Here is a 25,385-nt window from a genome sequence, read left to right as displayed (position 1 = left end):
ACCATCTGGACCTGGACTGGTACCCGTATAGGTTGAAAATTGATACAGTTTAAGCGAGCGTGCCTGAATCATAAGAAAGACGACAAACGGCGATGATAATAGTTGACATTCGCTTTGTGTCCTTGTTCCAGAGACCAAGTGCAGTATCGGCACGTGGCTGCTTTTCAAGTTCTAGACAAGTACTAGATATGGGATATTTTGTTTCGGTTCTTGAGAAATAATTGAACATCTTCTTCCAATCAGAGCCGAGTACAGGGAGCATCAGACATTTGTCTGATCATTGTAAGGGCTAGACATGATAACATAAATTAGTACGAGCATAATTTCCTCTATCCGGACAATGTTTGTCTGCAACAAGGTGCATTCGATCTTTTGCTTATGTGTGTGCGTATAATTTTCCCGCTCCAATCGATGCACTACGAGCGTTGCACAGAACGGACGTGCACTAAGAACCGGCCAATCGAGAGGTGGAAACAACTGGCAGAATGTTTGATTTTTCTCACCCGAAAGAAGGGTGTCTATTTTTAGCCATTCGAATGTTGTTTGTAAACTACAACTGATGGCTGCTCTGTGTAGGTACCTACTTATTGTTTGTTCTGGCACTCCGGAATCCGGATGAAATCGGACCTAAAGACGAATATTGACGGTGCACTCGGGGAGCGTGCTCTGTTTTTTTATGATGATTTGCTTACACTAACTGGATGAAAATTATTAGTTGTATTTTCCGGAAAACACACGACGCGGTATGCAAGTTGGCAATCAACAAGCCTTTTATATGCTGATAGTTGCATAGGAAATGGGAATCATACGTTTAGCGGGATGAGTCATTTATACGAATCGCAGTAATAATTCAAATATTTTTTTGTGTGTCATTCGTTTTCCCCGATACAGCAGCTGAGTCATCCTAGTCAATAATGGGATAAAGCCTTTATTATCTAGAAGCAATCGTTAGCATGGGTAAACATATTTCACTGCATGAAGCCTTTTAGTGAACAGTATTACCATGAACGATAATGGCAAATTGGACTTTTCGTTCTTATCAATCTTATCGTTTTTTTTCATAAAGTGCGCGAATCAAACTTTCCAGCTGGTTGTCGTATTTTTTGATTGGGAATTCCTGTTTTGGATTACGAAATTGAAGCTATCTGGCCCCAAAAATGTCATTGACAACACGTTTGCCATGTTAAGATTTAAACTTCTGAAACACGGATGTCAGTTTTCTTTAATTTTCGATTTTCGAGATTTGAGAATTTGAGTTTCAAATCACAGGGTTGTTGCTCTAAAATTTCCTTGATTTGATTAGATTTCAGTTTTGAACGCCGGATTTCAGCTTCAAAATCTCAACTTTGGAGGTTAGATTTTGGTTTTCGATTCGCGGCATCTGGATTGCCGTTCGCGTTTATGCAACTTGATTATTCTGTTTGTAACCGTGAGACAAAAACATAATTTTTCAGAAAAAAAAAACATAAAAATATAATTATAAATAAATATCTCGAAAAACTCACGTTTTATGAATCTGATTTTTCTCTACAAAAACTACACACTGTAAGCTAACCAATAATGGTTAATTAAACTTGAAAAAAATAAATAAAACGATTGAAATTCGTCAGAAAAACAATTTTTTTTAAGACAAAGTTTCTATCTACAACTTTGCCGAAGAAACTATACCGATCAAACAGACCATTTAGATGTCAGAAATATTTTTTACAATTAACTTCACACGTTATCAACCAAACAGTGCGATTTCATCCAAACCGCGAAACATGTTTTACCCCCGTTCACTACGGCTTTCAGCATTCAGTAACCGGCATAAACAGGCGGGTCGGTTCAGTAGCTAGTAGCCGGATTTCAACGGCGACGACAATGACGGTGGTGATCGCGATGGCGATGATGATGGTGCCATCCAACAAGCTGATACTGAACCGCTGAGAAGACGGAGGCCCGCGGGTAAATACTTTCTGCTGACTCGGCATTGCTATGTGTCCTGTATATTTAGTCATTGTACTCTTTCTCTCTCTCTGATCTTGCGCTCACATTGTTGAAGAAAGTCGATCTTGATGTTTTGATGTTTATCTCTGTGCTTAAAGTTGAAAGCTGTTCCTCGTATCGCTTGTAGATGATACAGGCAAATTTTATAGCGCACTTACTCGTTATGCAACCATAGTGTAGCCGAAAGTTGATATTTTCATAAAATTATCAACCTACCTACCGTTTTGATGTTGTTGGAATTTTGCTAACACAACCAGCTGAACGTTTCAATGTCACCCTTTTGTTGTTGAAAAAACATCACCCCGTTAGCCAGTAACGTCACCGTAAAGGACAAATTCCAGTGGCTTACTTGACTGTTGAGAGAGCATTGACTAATCCGAGACGAAGGCGAAGTATCACGAACCTCTTGATTCTTGATTTTTTCCCCGTTTTAGGCAAGGTGTCAAGTTACGTGACAAACAACGGAAACAAACATTTCTCTGGGCCATGTCGCCAACTCAGAACAAAATTTAATCATCAATAATGCAAGATCATCAGTGAAAATCAAAATTGACGCTAGTTGCCTGATTCCTACCATGATTCGAAAAATGATGCTTTGTTAGAATTATCCTCCATCTGTTGCGTGCTAGTTTTTCACTGCGGTACCACCCTGGTTAGGAATTTATTATACACGAGCAGTATGTTTACAGTACCATATTAACACGCGAACTTACTGATAATAATCAGAAATTAGACCACATCACTAACTGGTGTGCACTAAACACTTTCACTCTGCTAACATATGAACATATGAGAGAAAGGTGAGTTGGTCATACATTCGTGACAATAGTTCTAACAGGATTGAAATGCACATTCTCACATTCGCCTAATAGTAAATGTTCTGCTGTCAAGTATTTTTCACACGCGATCTAGTTGTCTATGGAAAACGAGCAGACCAAACTGAGATTTCATTTCGGGTGCTAAAAAGTAGTTCAGTTACTGTTTTAAGTACGTGTGGGCAGGCGGTGCAGTGTCTGTAAAAGCACGGTTCGATCTTTTCGAGACCCGCATTTAAGCGTCACACAGGGTGTGGATTTTCAAACCTAGCATCATAAATCTTAATTAGCGTTTGGCATTGGTGTCAGAGTGGAGCATACGACGCGTTTATTGATTCAACGCCACAGCAACAGAGGAACTGTATTTATTTGATGGCGAACCGAATTCAATGAACTGATATCGTATGGATACTGTTTTTTCCTCTGCAGTATGTATAAAGAAGTGTAAGTGTAAGTGAACTGGCAATATCTCAAATAATAACGCGCTTTAAGGTCGATGCCCAAAAAAGGCTGTTGAGAAAAAGGAGACTGCCAGCCTGGCACGATCTCAGTGGCTGCCAGCAACGGCGACACAGTGTAATAGTCAAGTGGCAGCGCGGTGTGATGATGATGATGGGATGAGCATTTGACTGCAATTAGCTTCGGTGTGGTAGTTTGGTGTAAAAACCGAACGCGGTTCAACTTTTCGCGTCCGGCGAAACGCAAACCGTGTAGGTACGATAAACAGCATGTGTCGGTACGTAAATCGGTATTGTTTCGGTTTTCTTTTTTTTTTGTGGAATGCTACGTGCACATTTTGTCACTTCTTATCGATGAAAGACTATAATTTTGCTCAATTTTAGTACATAAAGCAGGTATTAGACGAAGCAAATATTTGCAATTTTTCAATACAGATTTTTTTTTTGTGCAAATAAAAATCGTACCAAAAATAGCAAATATTTGCTTCGTCTAATACCTGCTTAAGATGTGGTGTTACATATATTTTGTAGTTTTGCAGCAAAATTCAGCAAAAACGTTTTATTAAGAATGGTAAAAGAGGGATATTAATATAAATTGAAGCATTATCAACCACGTGAAGTATTTTTTTCGTCGACATTGCTAAGGTTAGTGGCTTAATTTAGTGAGATGTACAGGTACACTGTACTGTGTGTCTTTAAGTAAACTGAATTTGGGGTAAATAACGTTAAATTTGGAAGATTGATTAACGTTCAAAACATATAGGGGGAATAGGGGCATAATGAGCACCCTAACTTGGTTGCTGATTTAAGCATGGAAAACGACAAAAAATTTAATCTGTCTTCAGTGCAAAACCTGAATTAACTATCTATAGTTAAAGTTACACTATTCACAAATTGAAAAGTTTATCGTATAATGGTGAAAAACACAAATTAGATTCATGCATCAAAAACTAGCATTCTGTCGATGCACAATGAGCACCCCACTGGGGCATAATGAGCACCCACGGGGTATAATGAGCACTCTTATAGAACATATAAAAATGGTGTAGAAGTACAACTAATGGGCCAAAGTTTGTCGCGAGATGCCGTGATACTTGGCGGCTTGTTTCGTGAATGCCCGATCAGTCAAAAATACCAAGATTATAACAAATCTTGATATTTTGTTACGAACTTTTTGTATCAACTTGTGTTCAAAACTTGGTCTCGTTAATAGCTATAATATCAAAATTCCTATCAAAATTACTTACTGATTATTACAAATAATAGCAAGTTTTGTAAGGTTTTCGGCAGAAAAAGATCAGAATTAGTTAAAATGTACAATATTTTGTTAATTTAATAACAAATTTTGTTATAAATATGCTTCAAAAACACACTTTTGAACATTCAAGTGCACGATGAACTGAAAAATCTAAAAATCGAAAAATACCAAATAACTTTTTCTGAAGTGATTTTAGAGGCCTACTATGTTCTAGACATTTTTTTATATTTAGAAAATACATCATTCTGCCGGACATACCTTGGGAAAATTTTCAACTTTGCCGTAAATATAAATGCTATTCGTACTTTTTAATGAAAAATCAAAAATCGTTTCGATTTTGTACATCTTTTAAGAAAAAAAACATGAAAAAACGCCGAAAAACAAAAAAAAATAATTTTTTACCCATGCCCAAGTCTTTAAGAGACTGCAAGAAACTAGTAAAACCACCTGGGGAAGCTAGTACTAATCCCCGTCTTCCGAGTGAAGACTGTTGTTTTTGCAGCATTTTGCAGCTTTTCGAGAATTTTTTTTTGAAAAAGTGCATTTTTTTATCTAAAATGTCTTAAACCCTATGAAAAAGCTGAAAATTTTCCCAAGGTATGTTTGGCAGAATGATGTATTTTTTAAATATAAAAAAATGTCTAGAACATAGTAGGCCTCTAAAATCACTTCAGGAAAAGTTATTTGTTTTTTTTTCGTTTTTTAGAAATTTTAAGGATGTCTGTGTATAAAACTACCTGTATGTGGTCGATTTTCAAGAGATAGAACCAAAGTGTCTTCAGCAAAGGTTTTCTACATAAGATTGTCTACAACTTTGCTGAAGACTTCGTTTTGATTTGATAAGTAAATGAAAAAATAAAATTTTTATCTCACTTTCAGGTGAATTAATCAAAAATTTATTTACATCAAAAGATGCCCCTTAAGATCTACAAAAACTTTGTCGAATACACTGTAGCATTTAAATGGCATTTTTATACTCAAAAGGCTGACGATCATGTTTTTCGCATTTTAAACCACTGTGCCGTGTGCTGATTATGCCCCTAATCCCCCTAGTATTCAACAATGACTGTACTATACCACTAATGTTATACTAATGATATATCGGGAAATTACAAAAAAATCTGGGCTAATTTTTGATTGTGTGCCGATTTGAAATTACTATTCAAATTTACTTCGTGGTTAATTTTTTTCAAGAATGACTATTTTAGTCAGTTGAAAAGCACACCAAGTTCTTGAGACAAACGAAACAAACTTAACGCCTAAATGTATTACCAAAAACTTAAAAAACAGTGTGAGAGTGACGCATGAATAATTACAATTGTTTTAATTGAAGAAGAGCGGTGAAGAAGGTTTTGTGTTGTTAGAAGGAATCCGAATTGTTGAATTAGTTCCATGTGAAAAAACATACATAGGAACGCAACAAAAACTGGAATCCATAGATTGTTATGTGGTGGAGACTGCAGACCAAAATTTAATCATTCAAAATGTACATGATGTTGTCCCGCAAATCGATTAGTTTCATTTGATAATTTAATAGAGAATGTAGCCCCACAGTAAAACAATAAACTCATTTGTCACGACAGTTAAAATTGATTATAGGGTAGCGCCAATCATCTCGAGTGACCCTACACTAAAGTAGACTCGCAGAAGCCGGCTCTAACAGCAGGTTTAGGAAAATTTCCATTGAATATTAATGGAGATGAGATTGAATAATTATCGAATGATCTCGACAGAAGTTAGATGAATTTCGAGTCTCCTAATTTAGTAATTAATTTTTGTTTCGAATGTGGCTCCACATAACTAAAAAAGTAAGCGCGTGACAAAACTACTATTTACTCATATATCACACTGTTATGCTACAAGCACAATTCACTAGAATTTAACTTCGCTATCACTTCCCACTGACGAAGTGTGGAACGACATTAATCCGCATTTAGAATGGCGCACTCTTATGTCAGTTTTGTTTGATTCTGTAACAATAACAACAACTGAAGAAAAAAAAATTCGACAAATAAAACAGCTACACGCAAAACTTTTCCTTATAACCTTAGAAGCAATAGCGCAAAATTGCCTTTAAGGTAACAAACCTATTACTAAAAAGGCAATAAAATTCTTCCCCAGTCAAGTAACAACACATACTGTCATATATTTAGCACGTGTTACGGGAGTACGACCATCTAATAATGGTCGTGCAACCACATGCAAGATATTTTCTGTCATAAACTGCTCCCTTTCCATCTCAAGTTAAAAAAAAATCACACACCGTCGCATATGTTGCACATGTTACAAGTTTCTTCAATCTCCAATTCATCCGGTGAGCGTGTATTAGTTCGCTCGTTGTATGCATACGGAGTAGAGGAAGAATATGACAAGAGCTGCCAAGCAGCATTTTCCCCGTCATAGAGTATGCAAACGTTGATGATTTCGAAGACTTGAAATGCGTCTTTAAATGACATCACGATCTGTAAACTGCGCTAGAGAAAAACAAAAACATTCGCTTTCTTGCAAGCTATTCAAAACACATACTCATTGGTTCATGGAAACTCATTTGCACCTGTTTGAAAATACAAAACTCGTGCCCATCCAGAACAATATTCGCAACTTCGGCAACTCTGTTCAGGCAGTATAACATATTTTCATTTCATGTAAACACTGGGGGACGAAACGAAAGTGTTTCTAATTAGACATTTGAGGTTGACGGGTGAGATTCTCATTATGTGGGGATGAAGGGAAGCAAAAATGAATCTGATCGTTGCATCAATACAAATGCAGCGAGTGAAGTCTTGCTAACACATGCACTGCGGTGCTTGGCTGTATGTTCTCCTGCAGAAACACATACAAGCGTGTGCCCGTCATAATTTTTGTTACTTTTCGGTTATTACTATTTGTGTATAATGCGCAGTCATAAGACACAATAAGTATTGTTGATTGCGACAAATTTTATCGCGAAAAATTCTTGTAGAAGTGCGCGGTTACGTTCAATCGCGGAAATATCTTCTACCAAAAGTGCGGAAATTGAATTTGCGCACTTTTTGTAGAAGACACCAACATGTTTGGTTATACCCGAGAACTTCTACGGCGTTTTTCATGCACCTTGCGAGATAAATTCTCCCGCAATCAACAATAATAAAAAATTGCCCTCAAGTAATAAAATGTTCCCCGTTTGCGTTGGGTGTAGATAAAAACTAGCTCATAGGAAAAATGACATGAAACAATAACTAAGGCTAAACAGCTAAAAAACGACTCCTACACTTGAGTGTTCGACTTTTAAGCAGGTTCGCAACTCACAGGAAATACACCTCTTCCAATTCTGGTAACGAAAAAATCGAACATCCGTCCATAATGACCGTACAAACGCCCCCAATTGGCATTCCATTGAATTGCTAATTCGATTTAATAAGTCGTATATTACGGCGATCGTCGCTCCGGTGGTGATTACGTAATCAGTGCTCTTTCTCAGTTTGTTTCAGTTTCAGCTATCGTCTGAACAAACCAACGAGCGGTGATCAGTCGCTACGATTTGCGTGCGAAGAGACTCCGCGAGTGGCTCCAGAAGACATCAATACGGTAAATATTAGCATGCATTCAGAGCGCGCGGGGTCCCACGATAGACAGTTACAAGAATAGGAATGATAAAACGCCCCCCACACGAACACATTTGCATCTAGGCGTTGTCTAAAATTCGCTATTCAGTACACATCGTTCCAGGCTTCGCAGCCACTGTGAGAAGTGAGAACGATAAAAGATGCGCAGTTGTGAGAAGATTCGTCTAGGCCATTATTCAGCTTCTTGATCCCCGGTGCAAACTTATCACTTGTTGAAGCGCCGCCACAGAGTCGTGTGTATTTTGAAACGATTGAATCATCGTGCTCTAATTTTACACCGAATGACGAATCATTCGACCCCGGTTGTCGTGAACATCTTGCGCCGGGGCGGCCGGATCGTCGCAGCTCGTGCCGAGCACGTACGCAAAAGGCGAGGTTGCCAACTGACGCTGACGCCGCCGCCTGCTGGCGGCTAGACCGGCCGAACCCGGTTGGTTCCGGTCGTTCGGTCGGTGGTGTTTGCAGGAAGACACCCGTCGTGATCTGGGGAAGCTGGGCGAATGCCTCTTGAGCGTTTCCAACGATCAGCGCTCATGCACAATGATCTAATATTGCAATTTATTGTTTGAAGTTTATTCGAGGATGTTATTTAATGCAATGACGATAAAGTGTCTAAAAGGTAAAATAGAACCTGTACAGAGAGCGTTTGTGATTCTACAGTGAAACTAAATCTAATTATAATTGATACCGTATAGTTTATCCCTTCATAGAAACTCAAGTCAGTATATATTTATTGATTAAAGTTCTCTGAATTTTCTATAAGTAGGAGAAAATTTAATTCTTTTTTACGCATTTTGATTTGAATCAGTCCAATTTGGTTGTTGGTTGTCACTGACGAGTTGTCCTAGTGTAAGTATGTAACACCTGGTGGTTCAGTCGTAGACCATTTAGAAACTAAGACTTAGACAAATTCCCAACGCATTTTGGTATCTGTATCTCTTACATTTCACCCCTGCAAACCAATATTGGTTGCTCAATAATACACGATTTATAGCCGAATGGACTAGCCAAACGATCAGTATGGGAAGATAGATGGATGGATGAACGTGCGGATTTAGCAGATGGACTGCCAAAACTGATGCGTAATCGAACTCAACTCGACTCGAGTTGAAGGACGTATCTTTTGAGTTATGACTGCTGCTTCAAAACCTAATTAGAATCGTTCATTTTCAAGTATGGATTTTCCAATGGTAAACAGGAGCGTGTGTGCTATGTTTAGCGATCTGGACGAAAAAAATAAATATGAAACGGAAAAAGAAAGATCGAGAAACACACGAAGTAATAGAGAAATTTTCCGTTCAAATCTAACACCCGCTCAGTCATTCTTATTCTTCGCCGGAAACAATTTCGATCCACTACCAACCGGCATTCCAATCGAGCGTAGAACCCTTCAACACAATCATTAAGCGTGATTAAGCGCTTATTTGTGCTGATAAATCCCAGACAGTACCACAACATCTATATCTAAATAGGACAAAATTGTCACTATTGGGCTTACAAGCAACCTTTGCGCTCTATCGCACATTGCCCTGCGGAGATATGTCGAGGCAGAAAAGTGCACTCGAAACGTTGTCATCGTCGCGCCTCGTTCCCGTCCATCGAACATTGGGCCCGGAATTTATGGCTTTGCAAACTTTCCGCCGTCCGGGCGGCCGCCGGCACATGCCCGCGGAAAAGCGTGTGCATTGGAATGGAATTCTTATTTAAATTAATAACTTCACGCCACTTAAGCCGCACATGGCATGTAAGTGGCCCACTAGTGAGGGGAGGCAAATAAATGTGGCGTCGCGGATCGCGGTTAAAATGCTATTGCAAACCGAGTATCGGCCGCAGTGGAAGGGTCAACTCCTAGGGAAAGGCAGGCAATTGCCGCCTGCATATTGTACATATCGCTCGCAATCCAATACGGTTTAAAATTAGAGGCGAAAACAGAGTTTCCAAGCATCTGCTAACAATCAACAACTCCGCCCTGCATCTATTGTTAACTAAATCTCAACAGGAGAAGACAGGTCTGTCACGTACCTACTGGTACATGACAGATTAATTGATCCGACAAATACGTTGACTTGTCGCTGTTTGTGAGTTTGACAAATTGACTCCTGGCTCTACCTTGTACTACCAAGAATTTTCTTCTGGTATTTTGAGCACTATAGTTGGGTTACTGTCACAAATTGTTGCTGGACGCAGTACTCCAGCTCCTCTACCTAGGGTAATGTAAGCGTTCTTCGCCGTCCAACCGACGCTGGCTGGCATCTGTTCAGAGATTGTCATAAAACGTTTCTCACCCCATAGCAGCCGAGATAATGTTGACGGCCGTGAGGAAAAGGCGTGCGATTTCCTCATAATCTATCATCGGATCGGTATTCCAGCTAGCTCGCAGCGCGCAAATGGAATCTATTAATAAGAACAATCGTCTAGGTTTCTTGAGTAAACAAGTGCAAATGTGTGCCGCGTGGTTTCCTGCCGCCTTGTATGCGTGTGGAATTCTCCGGTGATTTATGATTGCTTGACTAAAACTGGAACGCTACGCTACGCTACAGCGCGCGGTGGTGTGTGCGATCCGAGTTCGACAAAAATCGAACAGAATTTGGATTCGGTACGTGTGTGCGTATCGCATAAGGTTGAAATTACCGAGACTGTAGAACATAGAAGCGCCAACACGTTCATCGGAACAGATTTTAACGAGACAATCGAAACTCTGCTTGGCCTCTCTGCGTTCCACTGTTTCAGTAATTGGAATATTTCGCCGTCCGTGGAGCAGAAAAATAAACATAACAAGTAACAAATGAGTGTTTACGACTCTTTGTCTTCGCGGTTCTTCCGATTCATTGTGCAAAATTTGGAGGTGAGTTTGAACGGTACGCTGGCATCTAAATTTAGATAGAATGAACCTGAAGCTAATAAATTCTAGGCGCACCAATCTGATTAGTCTTTTTCAATGACCATTTATTATATATTTGTTATTCTGATGGGGGTTCTTAGCAGGCCGTGCCCGAAATCAGACGTCAAATTTTTCGCTCACGTTCAGTTATGAATATTATCGTGTAGGTAGCAGGTTTTCAAAAGATGTTTTGTTTCCAAGTTTGCAAATGTTTTAGTGTTAATTGTTTATTGGAGAAGTGACTAACAGAAGGACGAAGATTTGTCTATGTCTGGTTTGGTTGAAGGACCTGAATAAAAGCTATTGATTAGACCGTCCCCTCATCAAAAAAGTTTATGTTATCATAGTTTAAACATGCGAATGCGTGTACAAATTGTTATTCATTTGCAGTGTTTTTCGCGAATTTGTTATCTTCGAACTGCTAGCAAACTTTTTTCTCTGATTTCAAGCTAATTTTAACTGGTTTTCGAGTAACTGTAGACTTGGTGGTAGGTATAATTGGAAAGAAGTTTGTGTTCCAAATACGACGTGTGCGGCAGCCGTCGACGTCGTCATGCTCTTTTGACGTCTTTGTTTTCTATACTGGGATGCACTATGTAAAACTGGAAATGAAACTGGCAAATGTTCCGTCAGATTTCAAACGACAATAACAGCATAACCACATGATGGATAACAATAACCAATATGTTGTTGGATATATAAAACGTCGGACGATTTCATAAAATGCTAGTTATCATTATCAACCAATCATATGCGAGCATTTCTAGCACAGACTAGCATGAATAGACACAATCCATTCCCTATGATATTCTCTTTATATGAAAAAAATGACACAGTCTCCCCGTCGATTACCGTTTGTTATTATGAACTTAGACTAATCTGTTGTCTTGAAGGTAGAAGTTTTTTGAGAAGTTTGAAACAACCCGTTTTTCTTGAACAATTTCTAAACCTGCTGTTAGGGCGTAATACAAACTGATGTCTTGAAAGAAAACATGCTAGTAAAAGTAACAGTACCATACCATGTGGAGTAGAGCGCCACTGGTCTCTCATCGTCTACCATTGCAGCGGTACACGATTTCTATTTCCGAGAAACCCTTAGTGCTTGTCCAACAAGAACGATACGCTCGTGTTTTGTCAAATGAATAATGTTTAGACAGGTGTAAATGAAATTCTTTTCTTTATTCTCGCTTATTTTCCGTCGGTCATATTCCACCACTGTTGTGCCAATCACCGACTCCACCTAGGACTCTAACTTGCGACGGTCTTGGGCTGCTATCCTTCAATCTCCCCACATCTATCTCGCGGTCATTCTCGCCGACAGCACACTTCCAACGAGTGCGAAGCCTACCACGAAGACGACGGCCTCTATCGGGATTTCTGCTGAATGTAGTCTTTGCTGGTCGTTCTTCCGGCATTCTAGCTACATGCCCAGCTCACTGCAAACTGCAGTGTATTATCCACTAGACTATATCCGCCGATTTGTACACCCGGTACACTTCATGGTTCATGCGTCTGCGCCAAAAATCGTTTGCAGCCAAGGATTGAACGCAAAATTCTACGCTCAAAAACACCAAGAGCTCACCGATCGGCCTCTTTCAACGTCCATGCTTCATGGCCGTAGAGGACCACGGGAAGGATTAGTGTTTTGTAGAGTGCATGTTTGTATGGTTACATGTCACCACATGTACGTGTCACTAATGTACCTAGGTAAATAAATTCGTCGACTACTACAATTTTTTTTTTATCTAACACCACCTCAGAACCAACATTTGTAGGACTACCACGCTCTCTACCAGCCACCATGTATTTCGTTTTGACAGAGTTATTGATGAGCCCCAATCTCGCAGCTTCCCTCCTGAGAGGTCCGAAGGCCTCTTCCACTGCTCTACGGTTGATACCAATGGTGTCTACATCGTCCGCAAAACCTAGAAGCATGTGAGACTTCGTAATGATGGTGCCGCTTCTTCGCACGCCAGGCCTCCATATAGTACCCTCCAATGCGATGTTGAACAATAAGTTTGACAACCTGTTCCCTGCTTCAAACCATCCAACGTACGAAGGAGTCTGATATCTCACCGGCTATCCTGACGCATGATGTAGAGCCTTCAAGGGTGGCACGTATAAGGCTAATGACATACTGAGGCGTCAAATGAAGCGAAGCAAGAAGCGTCGCAAAGGCGTCCGAGCTACTTCTTCGTACGTCTATATGAAACGCTCAAACCGGTCATATTCGAGCGGTAACGACGCGTCGGTAGAGGCGGCGAAACAGAACAAGTAGTGTTTTGACGCGCGTATACGTACGCGGTAATACATTGTTCAGACTAAATCTTTCATCGCCAGATGCTTTATTTTTGCTTTGTTTTGGTTTGATAAATAAAAAAAGCAAATTGGCGACATCCATAAATTACGTAACGCAAAAAACCTGATTTTTGGACCCCCACCCCCCATATGTAACGAAACGTAACGCCAACACCTACCCACCCATAAAAATTACGTAACGCTGCAGAAGGATTTTTTTGATAAAAATGCTCGTTTTTGTAGAATCTCTCCAGAGATTTTTCGTTACGTAACGTTTAACTCACCTCCCCCCCTCCCCTGTGTAACAAATCGTAACGCTCAAGGATACCCCCACTCCCCCCTATGAGCGTTACGTAATTCATGGATGCCGCCATAGAATATGTTTTCGTTTAGAAAATGTTAAAATGTTTAGGAAATGTTAGTGCAATAATATCATGTCCGACTAAACCTGATCGCCAGGTGCTTTATATTACTTTTTTATTTTGGCCTTAAATCTTAAAAAAAGAAAAAAGGTCATTTTTCGGATAGAAAATACTATCAGGAAAAATTTTCAGGTCGTCGGGAAAATAACACTGGTGTTTTCGATTGATATTGCATGCCTAACATCTTGAACCTTTCGGTCGCGAAACACAAGCCGCTGAGTAACTAGCTGTGCTCACAGGGGTTATTCAAAGCCTAACAGATATCATGAACTAGTTGAACGTTACTCGGGGTCAGCGGGTTTAAAATTCAGAATAATTTCGTATATTTTTTACTACGTCTGTAACGCAACTGACTTCAGAAATATTATTTTATTTCATAAAAAATCTCTATGTTTATTAAAAACGTGCTTGAAGAAGCAAACAAATCTTCATTGGACGAATTCATATTTCCTTCAAACAAAACCGCTGCTGGAATCTAGGAATATGACAACACAACGCATTTGCGACGCTCGCTCCAGTATGTCATAGGAAGCTTCACCCAACGCTTCTGTTCATTCCGCTTCTTATACGCTCAACGCTTCGCTTCATTCGACGCCTCAGTATGTCATTAGCCTAAGCCTTATAAGTTTTGTTGGAAAACCATGTTCGAGCATAATTCGCCATAACTCATTTCTCTCAACTGTATCGTACGCTGCCCTAAAGTCTATGAACAGATGGTGAGTAGGCTGTCCCAAAAAAAATGGATGTTGAAAAAGTCAAGCTGCTCAGCCCTAGATTGAAAGATAATGTTATCTATAGCATTTTTTTAGAACATTTCGACTTCCTAAAAAATCGTTTTCAGGTTGCCCTAACGTAATATATGAAAAAATGACTTTCTCAAGCTACAAAACCACTCTTTTGCACTTTTTTCAATTCTGTTCGATTCCTACTTTTTAATCAAAATAAGATAGACGCAAGGTATCTTCTACAAAGTTTTAGGTTATCTTAAAACAAGAAACTTTACCGGAGGCATCATGTTTCTATCTCTTAGATATTACGAGCAACATTGAGTTTTCTATTAGAAGGCACTAAAATCACAATTTTCGTTCTAACTTTTTTCACAGATTTTTCCGAATTTTTAAACCTTTTACTAAGTTATCAGCCATCCAAACATGCATTTGTTTTCTGAACATTGTTATTTTTTATCTCCCAAAATAAAACAGTTATTTAACATATTTGCTAAAATACATAGTTTTCCACCACATATAAAAATGCCAATATCTCAGCTCCCCGATAAGATATCAAGTATCTTTTTTCATGTAAATTTTCGCCGTAAATCCCGGTTCGTAATGAAAATTTCAGTTCTTGATCAATTTTTTTTTATTTGTGTTTGGGTTTTATCTGAAAATTATTAGAAAAATTAATTTTTTTGTGATGTTCAATGGGCTCTGGGAGTCAAAAAACTGAATGTAATGCTGAACTGAACCATGCAAAATATTCAAAAACAACCCTACAAAAATAAAAATATACATGGAAAAATTTAGGAATCGAACAGAATTGAAAAAAGTGCAAGAGAGTGGGTTTGAAGTTAAAAAAGCCATTTTTTCATAAATGACGTTCGGGCAACCTGAAAACATTTTTTTTAGAAAGTCGAAATGTTCTACAAAAATGCTATAAATAACATTATCTTTCAATTTAGGGCTGAGCACCTTGACTTTTTCAACATCGATTTTTTTGGGACACCCTAATGGTGAGTCTCCAAGTTGAATTCTCGAAATTTATTGAGGATCTGTCGCAAAGTGAACATTTGGCCCGTAGTGGAGCATCCCTTTCGAAAACCACATTGGTATTCGCCAACAAAGGTCTCCTGCAACGGCCTCAGTCTATGCAACAGAATACGGGAGAGAATTTTGTAAACGGTGTTAAGAAGGGTTATGCCACGATAACTACTACAGTCCAGGCGGTGGCCTCTCGTGTAGATCGGACATATGAGATCTTCCAACCAGTTCGAGGGTAATTATTTATCGGACCACACTCTCAGCATGATCCGGTGTAAAGCACGATACAGCCCCCGACTTTGAAGAGTTCGGATGGAATGCCGTCCTTACCAGCTGCCTTGCTCTTTCACTGCTTTCTTCACCTCGTTCATGGATGGTGGGTCCACAGCTTTGCCATAATCCTCAATCACCCTGCTCTTTTCGACTACGCCGTTTTATTCACCATTGAGCAGCACAGACACGTTTCGGTTCCCGATTCCATTATTCTTCTTGTAGAAGCTACTCGCATCGTGTCTGGAGGAGCAATCTTTTGCCTCCGCAAGAATACGCTTAAAATGCTGTAATTTCTTTCGGCGATGAGGTTTTTTGCAGCAGCTCTAGCTTCCCGGTATCTTCCTACGCTCTTTCGAGTCACAGTCGTGGCTATCATGTGAACTCTTGCGCGGTTCTTTTATTCCGTCGCTCGCTGGCACTCAACGTCGAACCACTCATTGGACGTGGCTGTCGCAAGTGTACCCAACACTTCTCCCGTTGTGGTGCTGATTGTACGGTGGATATGCCTCCAGTGTTCATTATGGCTATCTCCAACTTGATTCTCGATCCAACACGTTGGACAACCGGGCGAGAATCTTGGATACTACGAGATAGTGATCCGAGTCAACGTTTGGTCCTCTAAACGACCTCACGTCTGTAACGTCAGAAAAATGTTGACCATACATCAGAACATGTTCGACTCTCTATTCGGGTGCATCCAGGTGTGCTTACGTATATTCCAGCGTGCAAAATAAGTGCTACAGAGAGCCATACCTCTGGCTGCAGCGAAGTTGACAAGCCTTAGGCCGTTGTCGTTCGTAGTAGAGTGGAGGTTTTCTCTACCAATCACGAAGCGGAAGAAGTTCTCCTGCCCGACCTGCCCATTAGCATTCCCGACGAAGATCTTGATGTCGTGTTCTGGGCACTCATTATACGTCTTTTTAAAGAGCTCAAAGATCTCCTCCTTCTTTTCATCGAGATTATCATTGGTCGGTGCGTACACATTTATCAGACTATTGTTGGAAAATTTGTCCCCAATTCTCAACACGCATATACGGTCACTGATCGGCCTCCATCTAATGACACGCTTCATCTGTTTCCCTATGAGCACGAAACCGACTCCCTTTTCTGCTTTCATGCCGCCACCGTAGTAGATGTAGTAGATGTGGTACTTAAATGAAGTGCCCGCAACAGGATCTACTACCCGGGAATCGCGTTATCCCGTTTTCGGTCACCTCACCTCCTGTATGGCAGCAACCTTTACATTCACCTTCTGCAGCTCTCTAGTCAGGATACCTGCACGTGCCGGTTCGAGTAGAGTCCTTACATTCCAAGTACCGAGCTTCCAATAATCGTTGTTCTTTGCCGTTCGCCTAGATCCATGCCGATGATTTTGTCCGTATTTATATCTGGATTGTTCGTAGTATTTTATATTCGATATGCTGCTGCGATACCTAATCTCCCGGCTGTCGTTTTAGATATAGCTGGCGAGGCACCGCCGTTTCGTGATTCAGCCGCTCACTTTGAGTCAGCCACTGTTGTACGCCGCTCCTAACATGGGGATACACCAGCGTATGCCCCTCTCTCAGACATAAAGCACCATTATATTTAATATTTTATAATTAATTTATAATTATGTTTTTTTTTTTTAATATATATCTAATTTATAATTATGTTTTTGTTTTCTAAAATAATTCTCTTAGTCTCACAGTGACCATTTTTTATGGAAGAACAACATTAATGTCTGGGGCGTTTTGTATATTTCGTAACGCGGAATTCGGCGATTTTTAGTTTTATTCCAAATAAAAGTTTTCAATTATTCGAAAGTCTAATCATATTCATCCGTTTTGTTATGTCCGTTTGGTCAATACGTACAAATCAATTGGGTGTTCGTATCTATTCATCACATTCAATTGGTGTTAGAATAAACTCTCTGCACATGTATGTAACCAGCTGTGTAGTAATGGAATGATAATTTAATCGAAAAAATATGATCACAGATTGTTCCGATAGGCTTCCATGAGCAGCGGAGGCAATTATTGAAATTGCCCTGAATCGTGCATTTAATCGACCACAGAGAGGGGTCACAGTCGTACAACACTGTGCACACCCGGTTACAATTGAACGAAAACTGTCACATTGGTGCCGTCGCAAGATACGGTGCGTCCGGGGAGACCTCCATTGGAATGTGAACCACTCGTCGCTTTGTTCATGATATATGCAACCGTAGTCAATAATCAATTAGTGCTTCCACATTACTTAGACTTGCTTGGGTATCAAAATTCCTCATTGCATAGGTATAAGAATAAAATGCTGAGTGTTGTTTTTTTTTAATGCAGAGTTTTAGTGAAAATCACATAACCTCCCTTCATTGGGTTCGAGTACTATCCGAAAGCGAATCGAGTTAGATAGGTATCGCAATATTTCACTTTTCCCTGACGTTAACTGACCTTCCTCTCGCCAAGCAGACGCCCCGTGATTTTCCTGCCCCTCTTTGCGCGCCTGCTTTCCGGTCTCGTTCGTCTGCATCTAGAAGAGTGGCAACAGTTGTTATTTTCAAAACCTTTTACGTGTGGGACAAATTTCACGGACACTACGCTCACGCGTCGCCGTCGGTGCTGCTGTCACGCCGCATATGCTCTAGACTCTAGTCGTTTCTCTATACAGGAGGCAAGATTACAGGACGGAGGTTTCGCCATCACAACGGCCGGCCTGTGTAGTAATCTTTTCTTTCTGTATTCTATGCGCAGTTGTTTTTTTTTAGGTTGCTTCATCGATAATTACTTTCTGATGCCGTCTCTCTGCATGGATTCGATCAGGCAAGAATTTTAATCGTGTGTATTACGAAAATTATATTTTTAGAACGCCCCTGCTGCGGCTCACGTTTGTGGTTGTGTTTGGTTTTCTTGTTCATGTGCCGATATGCGGTGGATTATACGTGTATGTTACCTTTCCTACAGCTTGATATAAGGTATCATGACGGTATTATCGTTTTGGGGACGGATTTGATGGGAGTTATGGTAAGGGCGCCTGTGACAAAGAGTTGTGACAGCTAACAATGAACTTATTATATTACAAATCAATAAAATTTATTGTGCAAAACTGGCACAGTATTTGCTTATAGATGAAAATTAGTGTTCGTCCTGTCCAAAATAAAGTTTTGTGTAACAGGGCGCGAAAAATGAATCAAAATTTTTAGTTTACTATAATTAGGGAAACTAAAAATTTTGATTCATTTTTCGCGCCCTGTTACACAAAACTTCACAACTATATCTGTTGGATTTGGAAACTTCGGAGCCTGTTATGGTGAACAGCACAAAAAAATTAATATTGCTGATTGGTCGATTCTGTGTGCTAATAAAACCATTTCTTTGTAATATTTATCTCATTCAGAAGATTTTAATGTTCCTTCCCTACAAACGAAAATCCTGCGTACGGTTACGGTTCCATTACTTGAGGATGAGGGTTCAATCAAAGTGAGTTTTGCAAGAGTCTGCAGAACTAACATATTTATTTCAACAATGGACTAAGCCTTCACACGTTTCACTCGTCCATGCTGTTCGACGCCAGACTGGGGATTCGTAATCCAAGCCCAGTATCAAACAAGATAAAAAAAGACATTTACTTTAAAACAGCCTGCAAATACAGTATACCACCAATGCCGCTTTGCTCGGGAAGCACTAGAAAGCTTCAACGGTAAAACTAAGCTCTCACGGTAGATAAGATAAGGTGTACATGTCGCGGTCATATTCCAGATCTCAGCGCAGAAATGTTTTGCGCGCACGGGCAACTAAACCAACAACGACGAAAGGCAGAACGAATCGTTTATCAATTGACGTTGGTTTGCTTTCTAGAATGTGTTAGTAGGTAATCAACCGAAGCAGTTGCTTATTAACGCAAAGGTTTCGTTTTTATCAGTCACTGTTGATGAGAGAGGGATGAAAGCCTACCTGGATCGACCAGCCTCAGCATAACACCGCCAATGTGCAGGTCGCCTCGCACCCGAAGAGTTTTCTCAACCTGCAGGTCCGTAATGTAGACCCGCAGGTTCCATGTATTATCTCCTACGTGTATCATCGCTTTCCGAGTTTTCTATTTTTCTAGACAGTCCGCAGTATATCCTTTGACGTCTCGAAACTATACGGCACCTTTACTTTGATCTAACAACGATATGCAGAGAATGAAACACTTTATCCGATTGAGACACTACACTGTTAAGCTTCTTCCGATGGGATGTTTTTCTTGCTTTTATTAATAATTCTCAGAAGTATGTATGCGAGATTCGCTTACATCATTCACTGTTTTAAGGTCACCGCACCTTCAAAGCACAATCTCCCGAAACACCTACTCTGCACCAGCGGGTTCAGGATCGATCAGCTCAGTAGAACCAGGGTAAATTCATGCACTTTCCGGGTGAGTACGACTTATGAACGATCAAAATTTCAATATTCGATGCACCTATTTGTGGATCTATTTCCCGTTTGGAAGCAAATAAGGCAACAGTAGTAAGAAACACACACACAAAGCGCGGACACACAAAACGATATACTGTTTGTACACTCACAACTCAAGCCAAAAATAAGACGACGAACGAAACAACACAACACGTCATTCCACCACGGCTGGCACTCATAAACTGATGAACTAATCGCGAACGGCAAAGCGATTCGTGCTCAGCAGAATCTCATGTTGCTCTCCTATAATAGGGTGTTCCCTTTCCAGCACGTACACTATACTGCGCGTTTCGGTATCTTGCTCTTGCATGCTACTCATCTTCGTGAATGTGGCTTAGCCTACTCGAATGGAGCACAAAGTCGGCTCGAATGATACAGTAGGGAAAAGGTTCGTGTCCCAGCTGCGGGAAAATGTGTGGCACTATGGGTTGGGTTGTTGCAAACGCATGGGAACGAAGTACATATAAGCGTACTATCATGGGATGACAAAGCGACGTAAGTGCCATATTTTTAAACATGAGAGTTTCATATCAATTTGTTCGTTGTTTGAGGGCCTATATTTTGGTATGTTCCTTTTCGTTGTTACTTATTCATACGTTGCCTGAAATAAAAAAAACATCATGGTTGGGGCTTGACAATTTTTAAATTTTGAGATGAAATTTTTTCGGATGTCGTGCTCATGACTGAAGGAAAAGATAATTCGGTACGTTTTGAACACGGAGATGAAGTAAAATTTATAACTTTTACAAATTCAAAAATGTGAATTACCTCATTAGAAAATATTAACTCTTCAATCAAGTTTTTATTTCATCCTGAAAAGGACAATTTGTTGTTCATTTTAGTATCGGATAAGATGCCGATCACATCCTTGCATTATCACTGACAGGGCGAATAAAGTATTCCTTGTGATAAAGTAAACAATCAAATGCTGATATAACACTCAAATCTAGACGGCTCACGTGTTGTCAAAATGAGTCAACTTTTCATTGAATGCATTTACTAGAGCCCACTATCGCACAGAGACTGCATGTCATTAAAGTGCCTCACTGCATCAGCCGCTATCGATGCTGAGATCCGCTGCAACTAGTTCGCTATCCATAGCCATGCCACAGTTGTGGCCGCTATACGCTACCTTTGGTATCCACTGTCCCTGCTTTAGCTGGCCCAGCTGCTATCGTTGCTGGAATCCACTGCAATAAGTGCGCTATCCATTGCTACGCCACAGCTGTGGCCGCTTTCCGCCATCGCTGGTATCCACTGCACTGCTAGTGCTGCTGCTAAGGGAGGAAGACTGCTGTTGTCGCTGTCTAGAACTATTATGAGCGGCTTCGGCTGAAACAGGCTCTTGTATAGGCCAAACAGCATGTTTTAAACTGCAAGATATACGATTCTGTCGACCGTGCTTGGGAAGCAATCATATAACGACCAATCAGAGGTCGAATTTTTCGTTTTGACAAGGCTTGACTATTTTCAATAGTACAAGAGTGTGAATAATAAAATTACAATTATCTTCTTTTGGGGAGAATCTTAGAAGATTTTCCAATTGCTGCAAGAACGAAGGAAATCCATCGAATACTAACCGATTTATTGCATTTGATTTTTCACTTTTTTCGGTTTTAGATTTTTATTTCACATCCCTATGTAGCCGAACTTCCTGAGAGAAGTATTTTACTTCAAAATCAAATGGCGTGGGCACCATTTTGATGCAGAAGTGAAATGAGTATACGTGGGCTGATCATCATCAAAACTTGTTAATAAGCTTATAAATGTTACATTTTGAATTGCAAATACACCAGTTTCAATTTGTACTCTAGTGGTGGCACTATAAATTCGAACCACTTGTGGCACTAATAGGATGTTTTAATAATAATAATATAATATTTGCTTAATCCTAGAACGATAATCAATTTGACTCCTCGCTTTTGTCACTGAACTTACGCTCTCCCTTTTCAAATAATGCGAATCAGTTCTCGTTTTCCAAAAAGCTGAACTCTGGTATTTGTTATCTTTCCAAAGTCAATTTCAACTCGTTTTACAAAGACGTTGACTGTGATCAATTAGTTAAATAGATTTATCCCTTTTTGCTGGTGAATATGCTGCCTATAAATGCATAATTGTTCTTTATGCAAGAACAGAAGGTTGAGAAACAAGAGTTTAAAATCATGTTTTGCTTTGCAGCCATTTTGATGAGTTCAATATTTTTATCGATATTCTCTGAACAAAATATGTTAGTTCTCATATAGTGCGATGAATTCAAGAGTCTAAAGGTAAAAATAAATATCCCAGGACATCACCATAAATGATGAATTTAAGGGACCATAAGCATTGCGATTTCCCGATTTTAAACCTATCTTAAAGAAATATATACCAACTATTTACGACTGCAATAAAATGTACTGTGCATAACATCGTTTTCTCAGTCTATTCTATTTAAATTAGATTTATTGATTTCAATTATAACATAGGATAAAAAAAATGAATAGAATTCAAAACTCTTCCGTAACTTCAGGTCTGGCAGGTCTTCCCAAGACGTGCGCTTAGTTTGCGCCGTATGGAATCTTTTCGGTGTTTTCGATTCCGGTACATGGTTCGCGGTACTTCAGCGTCAATTTAAAATCAAAACTGTTCTTTCGAATCTGTTTCAATTGCTTGTTGACAGATGACGTTTCCACTCCGTCCAATAATCGTTCCGGTGGTGAAACTCATACAATTTTCTCGGAAATTTTATTGTTTTTATGTTGGTTAGCTTAAAATGGAAGGTTGGTTCAAAGAAGTCATTATACTTCATCGGTTCTGGATCACCGTTGGCTTGTTTGATGGAATTCACAAAAACAGGATATGTATGAATTTCTCCTTTGTTGAACAGGTGCATCGTTCTTTTCACGGCCGCGGGGACTATATCAGCCGACATGAAAGTATGGCCACTTTCCAAATACTTGAAGGTAATATCTCTAGCCGACATAATCGATTAGTTGACGATCAGAACCATATGGAGCATGAGGTCACAATTTTTGTTCTGGTTTGAACAGTTATCCATAGCCGATAAAGAATATGCTCTTGATCCTTGTTGACGAGTAGGTTCTACGTAAAATACAAATAATGTCGCATGCCTTCCGACCACTAATTGCTTCGTTCCAGTCGACAGTATGCGTTGGACCTTTCTTTTGGTCATCCAAAGGTGCAAAGGTTTCGTTCATAGCAATTATACGTCTGGAAAACATAACCTTTTCTAAGCCTTCCATTCTTGGGAGCTGAATCACCTGAGAAAAAAAAAATACTTTCTGTAAATCTACAGATACAGCCAGCCCGTTGAACATAGTTTTATCTCTGTCATATCTCGAACGGATCGCCACATTTTCATGCTACTGTCCCTGCAGACATTTGGCACTATTTTCCGGAGGGTTTACACTGCTTTCTTCATCCGCACTAGAATCTGCACAACGGTCCGCCTCAGGATACCCTTCTTCGAGGAATTCAGCTTTTCCGGTGGGTTGAACGACGTGGTTTGTCAATTTCATGTATATTTCGGCTTCGCGGCATCTCTCGCACAGTTCATGCACCAATTTTGTGAACCTTATATTCTTTTTATCAGGCTTCTTATTGTAAAATGAATAGCTGCACGATTCGAGAGATTGTTTTAATCACTTGACATGGAAAGAATCGTACATAGCTTGGCAAATTGGCAGGTGCAGAATGTTGGGAGCATGGTCCCTACGATAACGGGATATCGTCGGCGAGTACATGATGTCGTTTATTACCATTTCCTCCATTATTGGGTTGATCATGCTATATTTCCCACCTTTTTTTCACAATTGATTGTCGTTGGTCATAATTATTTCGCGTTCTGTAAACGAAGTTGCTGGAAAAGATAAAGATCAGCTTAGTTATTCCGACAAGCAAAGATTCGGTATACACCGATTTCAATTCAGTTTACTTGCTTGTGGTTGGATATCCCAACGTATGAAGAATCTCAAACACAAATTAACTTCTTCTTGAGCGTCTTAGTAGAATGGAATTGAATATTGAGAATAGGCTGTTTCCATTTAATTCTACTACAAAAAATCGAATATCCTTTAATCGAATACCGTCCGCAGATACGTATTTCGGTTGCTACATACAACCATTATCAGTGCTTATCTGGACTGTGATGTAGACTTATGGCAACAGTCCACATAAGCACTGATGATGGATAAATGTGGCAACCGAAATACGTATCTGCGGACGGTATTCGATTAAAGGGTAGAAATCAATGAAAACATAACCTATTCTCAATACTCAAACACACCGCTTGGTCTAACTCATGTTCGTTTGCAAAAGCGTATGAATAACTACGTAATGTTTCGACATGAACAATCGTCTCGCTTCCAAAATGACTTCCAATAAAAGAGTTCAATTGATTTCTTCTGTATCGACTGATTTTCTTTGGACAATCCAGAGCACATTCACAATCTGGTGATGGGTTTTGATTCGAATTTGCATAGTTCTGATCTGAGCTTTCTTCCTCTTCGTTAGGTTCCACGTACCTAGCAGATCAGTCATAACCGTAATCTCTAATCTCTAATCAAGGCAAGAGCCATTTTTAAAACCCATGATTTCAACGATAAAAACAACAAAACAACTGCAGCGGGTTGACCAACATTTCCATGGCCTCCTGCGCACATTCTCAACCGTAACGTCAGGTATGCAGCAAAATCGATGTAAAAAAAATCTCGATTCCCACGCAAAAGTGACGTAAATAGCATAACATAGCATTTGCTTTTCATAATCAGTAGAACATGTTTGAGTTAGGGATTCATATCATGCTTCCATACATAAAAGAATGAAGAGAACAGATTTTGACAAGTACTGCATGATTGGTTTTTACATGAAATACATTCATGATAGCGGAAAAATGTTCAATTTTACCATCAACTACTCTCTAACTCTGGCCATTATTTTTATATACCGATTTGTTTAAAAAAAAATCAAAGTTTCAGACTTTTTTAGATGTTAGTCTCGATAAATTGAAAAAAAAGAATGCGAAGTTGCTTGGTCACCCACAAAATTTCATTGAATTCTAAGAGGGTTGGATGAAATCTCACTCAACATATTCGATTGTTGGCCATTCCTCATTATAAGAATAGAGATCACCGGAAAAACGATAAATGACTGAAACCCTAAACAACATTTTCGATTGAGAATAAATTTGGAATTTGT

General features: G+C 39.6%; 1 protein-coding gene across 1 annotated transcript in view; it reads right to left on the bottom strand.

Annotated features, from left to right (window-relative positions):
* Positions 1-20,383, bottom strand: part of LOC129725992 (unc-112-related protein-like) — a 44,341-nt gene extending 23,958 nt beyond the window's left edge. Inside the window, exon 1 of the mRNA XM_055682503.1 lies at positions 19,686-20,383. Coding sequence (XP_055538478.1) covers positions 19,686-19,812 — 127 coding nt within the window. The 5' untranslated portion in view covers positions 19,813-20,383. The remainder of the gene's footprint in view (positions 1-19,685) is intronic.
* Positions 20,384-25,385: the final 5,002 nt, after the last annotated feature.

The sequence above is a fragment of the Wyeomyia smithii genome, chromosome 1, assembly GCF_029784165.1.
Source record: "Wyeomyia smithii strain HCP4-BCI-WySm-NY-G18 chromosome 1, ASM2978416v1, whole genome shotgun sequence".
Taxonomy (NCBI): Eukaryota; Metazoa; Arthropoda; class Insecta; order Diptera; family Culicidae; genus Wyeomyia; species Wyeomyia smithii.
This window is presented reverse-complemented; position numbering and strand designations above follow the sequence as displayed.